General features: G+C 50.9%; 1 protein-coding gene across 1 annotated transcript in view; it reads right to left on the bottom strand.

Annotated features, from left to right (window-relative positions):
- Positions 1-16,691, bottom strand: part of LOC124722658 (SET and MYND domain-containing protein 4-like) — a 183,751-nt gene that overhangs the window by 122,235 nt on the left and 44,825 nt on the right. The window contains exon 3 of the mRNA XM_047247803.1: positions 2,842-2,926. Within this exon, the coding sequence (XP_047103759.1) occupies positions 2,842-2,926 (85 nt within the window). The remainder of the gene's footprint in view (positions 1-2,841; positions 2,927-16,691) is intronic.

Here is a 16,691-nt window from a genome sequence, read left to right as displayed (position 1 = left end):
ACCTCTGGAGCAACCTTATCGTGGTGCTATTTGCTCATCCACACATGATACTAATCTCTGTGAACTGTCTGCGTGATGCTGAGGTACACCCATGGCCAATAAGATCCCCAGATCTACCCCGACAGAACATATGAGGGACCAACCAGTGTGTCAGTTCCATCCCAGTGCTAGTATCGAGGATGTCAAGGACCAATTCCAACACTTGTGGGTTATTTTGCCTTACAACAGCTTTATGACAACCTTCCCAACCGTATCAGTGGATGGAACCAGTCCAGAGGGGGTGCAACATCATACTGATAAGGGGGCTAAACTGACAACTTCTTTTAAATTTGGTACGACTTTATAATCACCTCAATAACACCACATACCTGCTCAGCCCACGTAGTTTTATTTCGTTTCCTCGACCTGTTTTGGGTGCTTCACTTTCTTTGTCAGGCACTTTCAGTGAGGAGACAAAAGTCACGGAATAGCGATATGCTCATATACAGATGGCGGTCGTGTCACGTACACAAGGTATAACAGGACAGAACATTGGCAGAGCTGTGTCCAGGGCACCCTCTTTCCCTTCTCTCCCTCTTCACTTCCTCCCCCCTACTCCCTCCCTCTCCTTCCCCCTCTCTGGGCTTCCACACACACCCCCTACCCTCTCCCCTCCCTTCTTCTCTCCCACTGGCACCTTCCTCCCCCTCCCTCCTACCCTCACCTCTTCCCTCTGGCAGGCCCCCGGCTTTTTCGTGTGCGCAGTATGTTTTTAGTGCGCCGGAGATCGTCGCCACTGTGCTAGTGTTTGTCTTCCTGTCAGTTACTCAGTGTTTCTTCTTCAGTGCTCTTCCGTTCACTTATGAAACTATGTGTCTCCGTTGTGTACGGTGCTGAACGTTTTTGTACAAACAGTGCATCCGTGAACGCCTTCTTTTATTTTAATATGTATGTCTCCTGTTTTTATCCTCCATGTATGTTTGTTTATATGTCTTCCTGTTTCATGTACGTTTTTTCTGTGGTCGAAGAGCGGCATAGATAGGCCGCTGCCGGCCTACCTTTCTGTAGCGATTTTAAATTTACAATAAAGGAAAAAAAAGCAGAACTGTAATTTGTACTCAGGAGATTCTTGTGAAAAGGTTTCCTACGTGATTATCCCCGAACGACTTTCAGCGCCTAATGGTAGTTGACGTGAGACACATGGGACACTGCACTTCGGAAATCGTTACGGAATTGAATATTTCGCTATCTACAGTGTCAAGAATGTGTCGAGAACACCAAATTTCAGGCATTACCTCTCAGCACGGACAACGCAGTGGCTGACCGCCTTCACTTAACGACAGAGGGCAGTGACGTTGTCGTAGAGCTGCCAATGCTATCAGAAAAGCAACACTGCAAGAAATAACCGCAGAAATCAAAGCGGGACGTACGACAAAAGTATCCATTGGAGAATGCGGCGTTATGGGCTATGGTAACAGACGAACCACGCAAGTGATTTTGCTAACACCACGACATCGCCCGCAGTGCCTCTCCCAGGTTCGTGACTGTATAGGTTGGACCATAGACGACTGGAAAACAGTGACCTGTTCAGATGAGACCCGATTTCGGTTGGTAAGAGCTGATAGTAAGGTTGGAGTGTAGCGCAGATCCCACGAAGCTATGATCCCAAGTTGTCAACAAGGCACTGTGCAAGCTGGTGGTGGCTCCATAACGATGTGGACTGGCAACACCTTCGCAATTATGGACCTCTATAGAGGCAGCATGGCTCAGTATTTCTCGGGGGGACTTCCAACGACTTGTTAAGTCCATACCACGTCGAGGTGCTGCTCTACGCCGAGCAAAAGGATGTCTGACACGATGTTAGGTGGTATCCAATGACTTTTATCACCTCAGTGCATGTTATTTACTACAAATATCGGGTGCTGGCCTCGTGTTAGTAGACGTATGACAAACTGATAATTCTTTTCAGAAAGTTGAAAATTTCAGTATATGTATTTTAAAAGAGCATATATTAAACTACTCTCCTGTCAAATATTTTCTCAAAATATTTTGCCTTTGTCAAAAAATCCAATAATTACCTGCTCCACAAGTTTTTCTGAAGTATACAGTTTAATGTCACCTTTTGCATTTACCTACTCTCATACAATATGACAGTTGTAAACCAAGTCACAATGATGAGAATCTTGGTAACATCATGTTGCGAGTGCGATTTGTCACATACACCTGGCAACGTCTGTTGACGTCAGTATGAATTGTGCCTAGGAAGCGGCTTTTTTATAGATTTGAAATTGGCAAAATGGTCGCTGCATGATTTTCGTATGCACGGAACATGACAGTAGCACATAATCACCATCAAACTTGTAAGGCTTAAGTGGATGGGAGAATCAGTTCATCACTGGTTTAGAAGTTTATACAAAAGTTCTGAGGGCGTGAAAAGCTCACGATCAATTGTAATGAAGGCTAACGTCAAAAGATACTGAGGAACTAACGATATAGGTTCATGGCGTGAGACTATAGTACGTCAGCTTCACTATGAAGACGCTTGCACTTCTTTAACGATCCCAGACTGAATGCAGCTGTCACTATCTTGTTGTAGTCACAGGCAGCACATTTCTGGCTAGCGCAAGAAAGAAAAAGGCACAAATGACGGTGAGCGTCTCAAGAAAAGACGAATTTATATAAAACAGTAGTTGTATTAATAATAAACATAATGATTATTATTATTTTCTGTGATTTACTTACATTTTCATAATTAGTGGTGTGGAAAGAAAACGACAGTGCAGGTTCATTGTTAGCCATTATATTATTTAGCTCTGACATGAAAAATGAATTTATAGTTTCAGCTATGAGGGCGTTACTTACATGAGAGATGTCGTCGATATGTGCGTGACTGTCGCCATCATTTTCTGGTTGCTCGTCAGTATCTGCGGGTTGCTGGTGCTCCCACCTGTAGTGGAAAACGCAGCTGTCATCTTGTCATTGCGGAATCCAATAACTTTTTATTTTCTATCTTTCTATAATAAATATCAAAATTTGATTTGTTATCAGTTGAACATAATTAACAGATAGATATATGGGAAGGAAAGCGTAAGACAATTATAAACAGAAATGTGGTGCCAAAGGCGTGTCACAGGTCACAGTGTTGCCCAAGTACCTTTCTTTTCAGTTGCGCACGTTATGTCCGTCGTCTTTTATTTCCTGGATCTGTAAGATCCTGTAACTTAAGGACAGGTGTGTGTAACGTAAGGATGTCATTATTGATATTCTTAATAAAATACCGATATCAGCAGCTCATTCTCGGCGGCTGCAATATAATTTAAGTTGTAGAAAGTCTGGAAGTCACAGGTAGGCGCTTTCCAGTCGTGACAGCGTCAGTCGATGGCCAGTGACCACGGATATTGGTTGGACTGCGACCCAGAGGCGTGGACAAACGTTTAATTCTGAGGTATGTTGAGCCTAATAGAGGAAAGAAAAAAAATATGAGTCGTGACATTTTGGGTTGTCAGGTGTTCTGCCGGATATCAGCGTCGTACTTGCACGATATTTCGGTCACGTAGCTCGTGGCCTTCATCAGGTGCGACCTGAGACTGCTCCTCGAGTGGACCTGGTCCAGTATTTATGCCTATGGCCTTCCCCCTCTACCAACGGCTGCAGGCGCTTCCTCTGTGGTCCGCGCCCATTCCCTGCGATCTGCTGGAGCGTTGCTGCTCCGTTTTCCAGTCGAGTTAGTGATGTCGAGCTATGAGGACATGCTACTCAGCGCTCGCGCTGCCGCCGCTTCGGCGACGGCTGCGTCCGCACCGGCCGGCCGCGGTCCGATGGGGCTCGCCCCGTCGGCCGCCCCGCCATCAGCCGGTGCGCCTATGACGGACCGACCTGCACCGAGGGGAAGTATTAGTACCCAAGGTGCAGAGCCGCACACGGACGCCGATGTGGAATTTTCTTCTGATTCTGAGGCAAGTCGCCTCGTGGGTGCGCGTGAGCGCCACCACCAGCGGGTAGAGGGGGCGAGAGGGGCCATCCGCGATCGCTCCCCAGCTAGCCGTTCCTCCAGGGGGGACGCACAAGAAGACGGATTTCGGCAGCCACCGAAGAAGCGCCAGGCAAGGCGGCAACGGCTTATCGTCGCTCAGGAGCTCCCTGTCTCGAATGCTTTCGAGCCACTACAAGGCACTGGGGCAACGCTGGACGACGCTGCTGCTTCCCTCGCAGACCAACAACGGCAGCGTGATGGCCGCCGACGTGCGTCTGAAGAGGCGCCACAGCAACGTGCCGACCACGACGCTGACATGAACGACGCCGCCCAACAGCCGCCACCAGCTCTGACGAAGGTGCCGCCCATTGTGATGCACTTTACAGACGACTATAAGCGGTTTCGTGACTGGCTGCGGCAGCATTGCACACAGCCCTTCCATATCAAACAAATCGGCGAGGACTTGCTGAAACTCCATCTCTCGGAGACCGACGACTACGTCGTCGTCATGGAGAAGCTGGGACGTGACGGCGTTCTCAATTACATTTTTCCGGCTGTCCGGCCTCCAACTCTCAAGGCCCTGATGAAGAAAATACCTAAGTCCCTGCACAATGATGACATCAAAGAAGAGCTTGAATCCATGGGATTCGTTGCCACACGTGTGGACTTACACCGGATGCCAGGCACCAACCAACTTACTGGCCATAGGGTGGTCATCCTGCCCGACACGCCCGCCCACCGAGAGATTTTTCAGGTCACACGGTTTTACAACCTGTGTGTGACGGTTGAGAAGCTGAGGAAATCACGTGGCCCTGTACAGTGCTTCCACTGCCAGGGATTTGGACACGTTTCCCGGCTGTGTACTATGCCTCCCATGTGCGTGCAGTGTGGCGGCGGCCACACCAGCAAGGAATGCCCCCGCAAGCTCGAAGACCCGCCAATCTGTGACCTGTGCGGCGGGGCCCATCTGGCGAATTACCGCTCCTGCACGAAGCATAAACAGGAAAGCAGATGCCAGCGTGGTCTCCCCCCCACCCTGAAGCCTCCTCCGGCTGCGGAGCGTCGTCGCCGCCGTCAGCCCCCGCCGTAGATGGACAAGAGGACTTGGCCGTCTCTGATGGAACGACGCGCGGCTCAACTTCGGGAGGGTGTCAGCATGGCAGATGCCGTGCAGCGACCTCCTGCCACAGCTGCATCCCTGCCCGCAGACGCCCACGGACCTGCGCCATCTACTTCCCACCCGCCTCCGGCTGTGGCTGCACAGCCTCCAGGGCCATCGGAACTCCAGACGCTGCTTGGGCTTCTTACCCAAGTTACGTCTATGCTGACGGAGGTCACCAAACAGCTCGCACAACTGCCAGTGCTCATCGCCTCCACCGTCGACTCGGCGATCTGCAAGGCCGTCCAGGCAGCTCAGGATTCTTCTGCTGTGCCACGTCATGGCTAGGGTGCCTCGCCTGGATGAACTCCGGGAGCTCCAGCAATTCCTTACTGACCATAATGTCGACATTTTCATGGTCAGTGAAACTTTTCTCAAACCCGACATCTGCCGCAATGTTCCGAATTATTGCTGCTATCGCACGGACAGACCAACTTGGGGTGGCGGCACTGCTCTCTTTGTCAAACGCTCCATCTGGCACTATGCTGTCCGGCCGCCCACAACACAGTTCATCGAAGCGACGGCGGTCCTTGTCGACACCCACACAGGACCTATCACGTTTATCTCCATGTACCGCAGTCCGCACCACATCTTGGTCCTGGAAGATGCACGAGCTCTCCTCCGCCATCCTGGGAAACTCTTCATTGCCGGGGATCTGAATTCCAAGCATGCCGCCTGGAATTCCCTGAACACTAACAACAGCAACCGCCGACTCCTCCAGGTTCTCGAGGAAGTTAATGCCTATGCCTGCAGCCCCGAGGAGCCTACGTGCTTCCTGTCATCTGCCAGGCCGGATGTGCTTGACATCGCCATTATCAAGGGCCTCCCGCAATTCCTCGACGCTGAGGTGATTCACGAGCTCAACTCGAATCATCTGCCTGTCTTCTTTTGTTTGTGAGTCGCCCCGGAACATACCCCGGGCCGCCTAAACTTACGCAGGACTAATTGGAATCGCTTCCGCGACCACGTGGACTACGCCGTCTCCGTCATGGCCGCCGACGGGAACGTCGCTGAAGATTCCATTGACCGCCTTCCGGATGCCATCCGTGATGCGCTGCATGCCTCCACCCCACCGCCGAGGCCTCCCGCTCTTCGGACGCCTGATCTGCCGCAACATATCCTCGATATGATCCTCACTCGCAACAGATTAAACCTGGAATGGCGGGTCACTCGTGATGTTGACTTGAAGAGGCGGATCAACCAGTTACGTCGTGATATAAGGGCGGGGATGGCTGACCATCGCAACCTGCTCTGGGCGAGCAAACTTCGGTCTTTCACGCTGGATCCTTTTAGGCTGGCAGTCCCTCCGGCGGCTGACGAACCGGCGCTCCAGAATGCCGCCCCTCTCAGTCGATGGCCGGGCGGCGTATAGCCCGGCAGACAAAGCCAACATGACAGCGGACGTGTTCGAGCGGAATTTTCGTCCCCTGCAGGATCGGGTGGACCCCCAGCGTGTTGACACCATCTGTAGCGACGTCGCTGCCCTCCTTCGCTCCGCTGATGTCGACGAGGACGGACAAGTCCCCCACATCACACCAGAGGAAGTCCTGGAAGGCGTCTGGCGACTTCCAGCATCAAAAGCTCCTGGCCAGGATGACATCACGGGCCGGATCCTGAAGCACCTCCCCTGGTCGGCGGTCGTCCACCTGGCGACCTTCTTCAACTGGGTGCTTACCTCTGCAGTCTACCCTCGGGCCTGGAAGCACTCCATTGTCGTCGCGGTGCCTAAGCCGGGGAAAAACAGGGCGTCGCCCTCCAGTTATCGCCCCATTAGTCTCCTGCCGCATGTGAGCAAATTATTCGAGCGCCTCCTCCTCCAACGGCTCCAGCGGATCATTCAAAGTCAAGCCATATTGCCGCCAGAGCGATTTGGCTTTCGGCCAGGACACTCTACTGCCCAGCAAGTCCTTCGTGTGATAGAGTACATCACCACAGCTTTCAACCGGCGGGAGTTCTGTGGGGCTGTCTTCCTTGATGTTCAGAAAGCCTTCGACAGCGTATGGCATGAGGGTCTGCTGTGGAAACTTCACAGCTTCTGCTTCCCGGTCCACCTGGTGAAGCTTATCGCCACTTATCTTCGAGACCGCACCTTTTGTGTTAAGGTGGGTGACGCGCTCTCCACGGCACACCACACTGCTGCAGGGGTTCCCCAGGGCTCCGTCCTTGGGCCTGTGTTGTACACCATCTTCACGTCTGACCTTCCAACGGTGCCTCGTGTGGAGAAGGCTGTCTATGCGGATGACACAGTGATCTCTCGCAGCCGGTGGACAGAGGTCTTAGTTCCCAGACTCCAGAGTGCCTGCAACACCTTGGAAGACTGGGCTGCCAAATGGCGTATCGGCTTCATTCCCGCTAAGACGCAAGCCATCATTTTCACGTGGAAGAGGTCGATGCCCTGCCGCCAGCTGCGACTTTACAATACCGACCTCCCATGGCAGGTGACGGTGAAATACCTTGGCGTCCTCCTGGACAAGAAGCTGACTTGGAGGCTCCATATTGAAGACGTCCGAGCTAAAATCAACTGCCGCCTGGGTGCTCTCTACCCTGTGTTAAATGAGCATTCTGCCTTATCTGTAGCGAATGGTCTCCTTATCTTCCGGCTCTACCTTCGCCCGGTTTTCGACTACGCCTGTGAGGTCTGGGGCAGTGCAGCCCCCACCTATCTTCACCGGCTGCAGACGCTGCAAAACAAGATCCTGCGTCGGATTTATCATGTTCCTGCGCGTTTCCCGCATCGCTACCTACATGACGCCGCCAATGAGCTGGATGTCGTGCAGCGCCATCAAGTCATCGCCCGTCGATTTCATGTTAAGCTGGAGTCTTCAATTAACCCCCTCATCAGGTGACTGGGGGAACCAAACCCACAGCGCGGGCCGCATAGGCGTCCCCTCGCACTGCTCGACCTTTAGCATTGCTGGGGCAACGACCCCCTCCGTTCATCTCTGGAAATTAGAAGTTCCCACCTACTGTCCCACACACACCCCTGATACACACCAAAATAAAGAAGAACAGTACCTACCGTCCTTGATGACCCCATGCTGAAGGAAATGCTACATAGTAAACCCTTTGTTTCATAGCTGCCAGGAGAAGCCAGCAGAATGTGGGCTGGAGCTCCGTTTTCCGTCCGTGACAGGTGACAGACTGGTGACTAAGTCAGCCATTGCTGAACACTGTCTAGAACTAGATCATGCCATGAAGTATGAGGATACCAAGATTCTAGCACAAACACCCAGATTTTGGGACAGTGTTATAAGAGAATCGATAGAAATTAAAATGGCTGACGATCTTATGAACCGTGACACAGGGTACCAGCTAAGCAGAGCCTGGGATCCAGCTCTGGAATTGTTAAAGGAGCAACAGGGCCAGCTGCAACACTACACAAACAGAAGAACCAGAGACATGGAGATGGTAAACGAGTCCCTGACGGACTGCCAGGCGCACCAGACCGAAGATGGAACACCCAGAAGTGGGACTGGTGGGCGCAGACCGCAGAGGGAACATCCAGAGCCGCAGCAGACGAAAAACGGAGCGGCTCGCTCTTTAGCTCGCTCTTTACCTAACGAACCTGCCCTGGTTCGTTGTGGATGCAGGCTAAGCACTTGGTGCTACTCCTGCTAGTACTTTGGGTTAGAGATTTTTTTGCTTGTCTTTATGGTCTGTCTATGCTGGACGCTCTTGGCGTCCTGAGTGTGTTCCTCCTATGTGTTACTCGCGTAACAGATCAGGCCAACGTGTAGTTGGCCTGTGGTGTATTTATTGGCCCAGGTCCTTTATGAGCTGGTTATGCGAGGTTTCGGCCTTCGCATAGAACAGCCTGGCTGACTGTTGGAACCTATTTTTAAGGAGTGGAATGCCTGTTTGCTCATGAAGTTGAGCCGTGGAGTACCGCCTAGGAAGGCGCAGAGCGAGCTCCAGCGCTCGATTCTGCACCCTCTGTAGTGCACCGATGTGTACATCTGCTGCATTTCCCCACACCACTGCCGCGTACTCCAGCACTGGTCTTATAAGTACCAGGTAGAGTGTAATGCCATGGTGTGGGGGAAGGGTCGATGTGGGGTTTAACAGAGGGTACAGGACTCTTAGTCGTCCTATAGCTCTGTCCCGGACTTCCTGGACGTGTGGTCGCCATGTGAGCCTTTGATCGAGGGTGACCCCGAGGTATTTTCTGGTCTTGCTCCATGGGATGGGGCCTCCCATAATGCTGACCGGTTGGAGATCGGGCGGCAGTGCTCTTCTCGTGAAGATCACTGCCTGCCTCTTTGCTGCATTGTACTTGAGCCGCCACTTTGTCGACCATGCACCCAGGACGTCACAGCCTATCTGGAGTTGCCTCCTGGTCTCTGCTGCATTCATACTCCGCACGAACAGTGCGGTATCATCGGCGTATAGTGCCATCTGTACTCGCACTGTCTGCGGGGCGTCTGCAGTGTAGGCTGTGTACAGTAGAGGGCCTAAAACAGATTCTTGCGGTACTCTTGCTCGGATTTGTCGTCTTGTTGACTTTCCGTCGTCTAACCTGATGTGGAAGGTCCTTGCGTCCAAGTACGATTTGATTAGCACTCCGTGTGACGTCGGTACCCCGTGTACAAAGAGCTTGTACACGAGGCCGTCGTGCCACATGCAGTCGAATGCTCTGGTGACGTCTAGGAATACCGCCCCTAGGTATTCCCTCGTCTCCAGTGCTCGCATGGCTTCCTCGACCAGTCTCATGAGCTGGTGTATTGTGGAGTGGCCGCTGCGGAAACCAAATTGTTCATCTGGGATGACACCTTCCGCTGTGAGGTGTTGTAGGAGCCGTTTGGCGTACACACGCTCGAACACCTTCGAAAGTGACGGGAGTAGATTGATCGGTCTATAGTTGGCGGCATGTCGTGGGTCCTTGTTTGCTTTGGGGAAGGCTACCACTTCTGCGTGTTTCCACTCAGAAGGGTAGTTTCCTGTGCGAAGAACCCAGTTGAATAACGCTGCTAGTGGCTGGTGAGCCCCTGCAGGTAGGTTCTTAAGTAGCAGGTTGTCTACTCCATCACTGCCTCCTGCTTTCCTGATGTTGAGCGTCTGTAGTTCCGCCGCCACTTCCTCTTACGTGATTGGCTCTATTACATCGTCCTCCTCTCGCGCCGTCAGGAAGATAGGCAGTTGCTCCTCTACTCCAGATCGAGGTCGTCTTCGACAGGCGTGAAAGACTCCTCAAAGTGGTCAGTCAGGCTGCTTGCTTTTGCGTCGGGGCTGCAGATGATGTCCTGTCCGACATGTAGCGGGGGGACCCGTTGTCGTCGGCGCAGGAAGGACTTCACCGTGCGCCAGGCGCTGCCATCCTCTGGGTTTAGTGTTTCCACCAGATCGGCCCAGTTTCAGTTTCTGTATGCCTCAACCGCAGCCTTGATCTCCCACTGCATACGATTGAGGCGGTTTTTAGTGGCTGGTTGACGTGTGAGCTGCCATTCCCTGAAAACTCGGTTTTTCTCCCTGATTGCTTCACGTATTTGTGGTGGGATGCGACGGGAGTGATCTAGCTGTTGTGGTGGTGGAGGTGGGGTGGCTGCTTCGACTGCTTGTAGTAGCTGGCGGTTTAGTAACCGCAGGGCAGCTTCGGCGCCCACTTCGTCCACGTTTGGTGCATCTACTAAAAGGGTGGTCACGCCCTCTTGGTACCTGTCTAGGTCCATGCGCCTGTAGTTCTGGCGACGCGGTGGTACTGCTGTGCCTACTATGTCTATGTCGTAGACCACAGGCACGTGGTCTGACGACAGAGCACATCGAGTGCTAGCTGTTACGTGATGCTCTATTCCCTTGATGAGGGCGATATCAAGTACGTCTGACTGTCTACAGCCTGGGAAGATGGTGTGCTCGTATGGCCCTAGGACATAGGCGACATTCCTAAGTGCGGCTCAGAGGAGTCGGCGGCCGCTGATGTTTGTGAGGCGCGAGTTCCATTGCGTGTGTTTTGCGTTGAGGTCACCCGCAATGAACACTCGCCTCTCCACTGTCAGCAGCTCGTCGAAGTCGGTCGGCTCCAGGTTGCCCCTGGGTGGTCTATAGACCGACACGAACTTGATGTGCCCGATGGCAGTGTTCACGTTCACCCCAGTGGCCTCTAGGGTTTTGAGGTCTGGTAGGTGCGCCTGGTGGTGTTTGATTGTCCTTTTGACATAAACGGCCGTGCCTCCTCCAGCCGTTGGCCTGTCATAGCAGTAGCATTAGTAATTTGCTACTTTGACGTTTACGCCGGGCTTCAGATGAGTTTCGCAGACGAGGCAGATGTCAATTGCCTCGTCGTGCAGAAACTGTCTAAATTCGCCCTGCTGGCGGTACAGTCCGTTTGCATTAAAGCCACAAACGGTGAGGCCATGTATGAGGCCATTATCCATGGCAAGGCGTGGGGGGGACGGCACCGGCCTGGAGGGCCCGCCGTGACTGCCGTGACCAATACTGGCAGTTGTTGTGGCAGAGTGCGGAGTGAGTGCAGGAGTGCACTTAGCTCGTTTGGCTCTGCTGGGGTAGAATGGGTGGCCGCAGTTGCGGTCGGGAGTGCCTGTGTGGCCGAGTTTGGCTCTGCAGCCATTTCTGGTGGTGGGTTGGCGCGGGTTGGGCGCTCTGTGCGCTGTTCACGCCTTCCTGTCTCTGCCTGAGTGGCGGCTCGCTGGGCTGGGGGGGGGGGGGGGGGTGGCCTCGGCCGCTTCAGGTGTTGCGGTCGCGTTTGCTACCTGTCGGATTTGTTGCGTTGCCTTCGTTCCCCTGGTGGCGGAGGCGAAGCTCATACCTTGCTGTACCTTACGCGATGTCACAGCTTTCCCTCCTTTTCCTGTGTTCCGTCTGAAAGCAGGACAGCCCCTGTGGCTAGCCACGTGGGGCTCGCTGCAGTTGCAGCACTGTGGTTTCTCCTCCAGAGGCTTTTTGCATTCTCGGCTCTGGTGCACTCCCGTGCATTTCACGCAGCAGGGCGGCATGGAGCAGAAACGAGACACATTGTCCATGCCCTGGCATGAAAAGCATTGTGCTCTTTTGCCTTTTGCTCTGAGTGGTTCCTCTACCCCCACTCGAGCAACCTCCTTTAGTTGGAAGATTTTTCTTGCTTCTATGTTGTCTGGCAATACAACCAGGAATAGGGGCATGTCTTTCCTGGTCCTGGGTGATTTCATGAGGGTGACTGACTGGGCACTGTAACCCAGCATGTGCAGCTCGTCTTTGAGATGGTCTGGCTCCATCCTAATAGGAAGGCGCCGGAAAACCACCTTTAGGAGTTTGATGGGTTCTGCGTTATGCATGTAACAGCATAACCTCTCTTCCTGGATTATAAGCATGGCCTTCCTGTATTCGGCAATGTTCGAGAGCGAGATCTTGTAGAGATCGTTCCCTTGCCATCTTATTTTTGAAGAGGATGTCACCTCTTTGAACTTCTCTAGCAAGGACCTGAAGGTGTCCTTCCAGAGTAGGACGATTGGCGGGGGGGCAGGTTACTTCTCGGCTTGTGGTGCCTGCTGCTCCACTTCCGTGGTCTCTTCTTCAGGTGGATCTGAAAAAGAGTCGTGCGTCCGTATTGGCTGCACCAGTTCGAGCTTTTTTGCCCGCGCCGTGTGCCGCCGTTTTGGGACGACAAATCCCTCTGCGTCTTCGTGGGCGGCCTCGTTGTCGTCAGTGGCGCCCTCTGGCGTGTGCGGCTTCTTCTTCTGTTGTAGCCTGTTAACAGAAGATGCGCATGCGGACGACTCATCGTCGTCAACCGCGTCTGCAGGTCTCTTTCGAGACGGTAGCGAGTATTCCATGGCCTCTCCCTCCCGGATTAATTGTTCCAGGTTGGCCTCTGGAATGATCTCACTCGGTTGAGGCGCAGCTGGCAGAACAGCAGCCTCTTGATTGGCAGGACATTAGCTGTTTGAGAGGCCAAGCCTGGTGATGCTGCTCCCTTCGGGGCCGCCTCCGGCAGTACAGTGACCTCTTGCCTGGACACGACTGGAGGGGCTCCCGGCGGTACCATGGCCTCTTCACTGGCTGTGCCTGGCAGTGTGGCGGCGAGTTCGTACATCATGATCCGCTGGTAAGCCTTCTCGGCGGCCTCACGTTCGGGCGCCGAGGCGGGGTTTAACATCCGGTTCATGATGGCGAAGAGTTCAACCCCTGTTAGAGGGCGATAGCCTGGGGGGGGGGGGGGGGAGGGGGGCGACTGAGTTATCGACTTCGGTCGTCCCCTCATTTGCCGCGAGTTGTGGGACGGGTGCTGCCGCCGTCAGAGCGCGCTCTGTCGGGACAGCATCCTCCGCGAACTTCTGGTCGCTATTTTGTAGGTCCATCGGGCTGCTGTAAAGTTAGAAGGAAAGATGGTGTTCTCTAACTCTAGTGACCATGGACTTGTCCCACGCGAAGGGGGTCCTGGATCACGGCGTGCCCTAACGATCCCTAGGCGCGGCACAAATCGATTTCTGATACGATTTGATTCGCAGCCGATGGCGTGGAGTACACGACAATTTCGCCGCTGACGCACTCGCAAGCGAGTAGTCAGCAGTGAAGAATCGCTGAAGCTTCCGTCACACACCCGCCAGTGACCACGTGCCTTGAGAAAGGCGCGCGAACAAAGACGCGCGAGAACAAAGGCGCCAGCGAGACAAAGCGGAGCGGTGAGCCAGAGCGTCCTCTCGCTACGGCGGCTCAGCCTGTCTGTGAAAAAAACGGAGCGGCAACGCTCCAGCAGGTCGTGGTGAGCGGGCGCGGACCTCAGGGGAAACGCTTGGTACCCCAGACCGTAGATGAAACCCCCAGGAGCGGGTTTGGTGGGCGCGGACCGCAGAGGGAACACCTAGAACCGCAGCGGACGGAAAACGGAGCAGCAACGCTCCAGCAGGTCGCAGGGAATGGGCGCGGACCACAGAGGAAGCGCCTGCAGCCGTTGGTGGAGGGGCAAGGCCATAGGCATAAATACTGGACCAGGTCCACTCGAGGAGCAGTCTCAGGTCGCACCTGATGAAGGCCACGAGCTACGTGACCGAAATATCGTGCAAGTACGACGCTGATATCCGGCAGAACACCTGACAACCCAAAATGTCATTAGATCGCCGGGAAAGCCTGAAGAGTTACAATATGAGTCGTGTTTGTGGTGTATATTCAGAGCAAGTAATTTTGCGAAGTACGTAGAATCGTGACTCTCGAGTATTTTCGAAGATCGCGGAATGTTACAAAACATTTAGCACGTAGTAAACATAGGCTGAATATCTGTTGCAGTAACTAAACGACTGAATTTTTCGCATCGTGAGATAGTTGGAAGAAACCGGCATCTGTGGCTAAGCTAGCTGAGTGCCGTTCGAGTGAGGGAATCTGATGAGGGACCATGATTTGGCTAAAAGTGAAAAATAATCTATGTTTAATTTTGTGAGACTGTTATCATATCAAGAAAATTATTAATTATAGTCCATTATACATAGAGGAAGCCGTATGCAGGTTGGTCTAGACCCACAGTTCAAATAATAGCCACTTGTGTGGCTGATGTAATGAACCCCTTTCACTCGTCCGAGTGCTGTAAAGTGAACGAACTTTTTTGTTAAATTCAGAGAAGAAGATAGAAAATCTGTTACAGTAATCACATTTAAACACTCTGCATCTCCTCACACACTTAGTGTCTACAGCTTACACAGTGGTTTTCAGAATGCACGCTGCAAAACAATTGAAATTGACACATATAATTCATTTTCAATGGGTAGTTAAATTACGTGATAAATACCCACACAAACTGACAACCCTGATTCTATAAATAACCGAACTCATATGCATAAAACAGCTTCAGAGTCTGATTACTTTACAAGTGATTTAATATGTTAAATGTTTGACGTTAAGCATGTAAGCGAAAAAAAGTTTAGAAAATATTTGAAATTATTTTTAAAATTTATTGGATGTCGCTAAGTTCTCTCATCAAGCACTGGATGGGCACAGTGCGAGTAATTTGCGCTCTGTTTTAAGCAAAAGGTAGTTTTTCAGACATTTCAATGTTTATGACGTCCTATCTCGTGAACTATGTGTTGTTTAATGACATAATTTTGCAGGTGCATTCAGTGGTATATGTGAATATTGTCTGCAGAATGAGTTGCGTATTGAGTTAGTGTTAAATAAGTAATAAATGGAAACGTCATACCTGATGCTGGAGTTTTATTACATGAGCACCGACAGTGTAGTAAGCTATAAACTTTTTTTTCGTTTAATCATTTTGTGGGGGCATCAGTGAGAAAATGTTTGTAAAGACTTTAAATTTTGCACGAAGTCTGTTGTACGTCATTAAGTGCTCTTATTGACAAATACTGTATGAATATATTCTGAGTAATTTGCGTGCCGCCAGTTACGCTGCCTCCGAACGTATACGCAGTTTCTAGGTGTTATACTTGTCTTACCGTGTTAAAACTTTAACATAAGATCATTCCTCTTATGAGCAGATTACGACAGCACATTAAATTTTAAAATTCTGTCGTCAACTGTATGGAGAATTGAAAATAAAATTTTTGTTGCCCCTGGAAGACGTTAGGTAGGCAACCTGCAACTGTGACTGTGCCTTGGGACACCCGTTTAGTAATTAGTAGACACACAATATTTATTTACGGGTGAAAGTAATATTTTGAGAACAGGTTATCTAAGATTTGGAGAAAATTTAGTACCCAAGATCGCATTTAGTACTATTTATTCCAGATTACTGGTTTCCACGGCTAGAAATGCCGTCATCTGATGTTTAAAAGACTTGTTGTTATACGTCCTTCCGTTATGACTGTATCACATACATACTATGTTGACATCCTAGTGGATACTGCGTAGCACATTCCACACAGGTTTCTCAAAATGAAATAAAAACCGGTTTCACAAATAAAAACAATACAGTTAAAAAGCCCATAGTGTAATTTGGGATGTCACACACACAACATTCAATTCATGCCTATTAGATGTTGAATTGTGCAACAGTGCATATTTCTGCACTTGTTCACGTTTAGATGGCGAGTTAAATACATCATGGATTGACATTCTTTGAAGTACACAATTCAGTTCAGTTGAACTGTGTACAGCAATGAATGTAGGCCCATGATGTATTTAACTCATGATGTAAACGTAAAAACGTACAGAAACGTGCACTGTTACGCAATTCAACATCCAATAGGCATCAGTGGAATGTTATATGTGCGGACATCCCTAGTAACACAAGGGGCTTTTTAACTGTATTGTTTTTATTTGTGAAACCGGTTTTTATTTTTAAGAAACCTGTGTGTAATGGGCTACATAATACCCAATAGAACATCAACATGGCATGCGTGATAAATTCGTAATGGAACAGGAAGCATAGCAAAAAATTTTTAAAGGTCATAAGATGACATCTTAACTGTTGAAACCCGTAACCAGGGATAAATAGTAATGAATGCGATCTTGGCTATTAAATCTTCTCCAAAACAATTACAGGGCTCTCCTTCGTATCTCTAATTATGAGAAATTTCAATCAAGTTTGTATAAATATTAATAAGTTTACGAAAAGTAACTGCTAATGAAAATCTCCGTGCACGAAATCTGACATATGCACTCTCAAGTTTCCTATCACCTTAAAAAGTCAAAATTTAAAATTTA

The sequence above is a fragment of the Schistocerca piceifrons genome, chromosome X (assembly GCF_021461385.2).
Source record: "Schistocerca piceifrons isolate TAMUIC-IGC-003096 chromosome X, iqSchPice1.1, whole genome shotgun sequence".
Taxonomy (NCBI): Eukaryota; Metazoa; Arthropoda; class Insecta; order Orthoptera; family Acrididae; genus Schistocerca; species Schistocerca piceifrons.
This window is presented reverse-complemented; position numbering and strand designations above follow the sequence as displayed.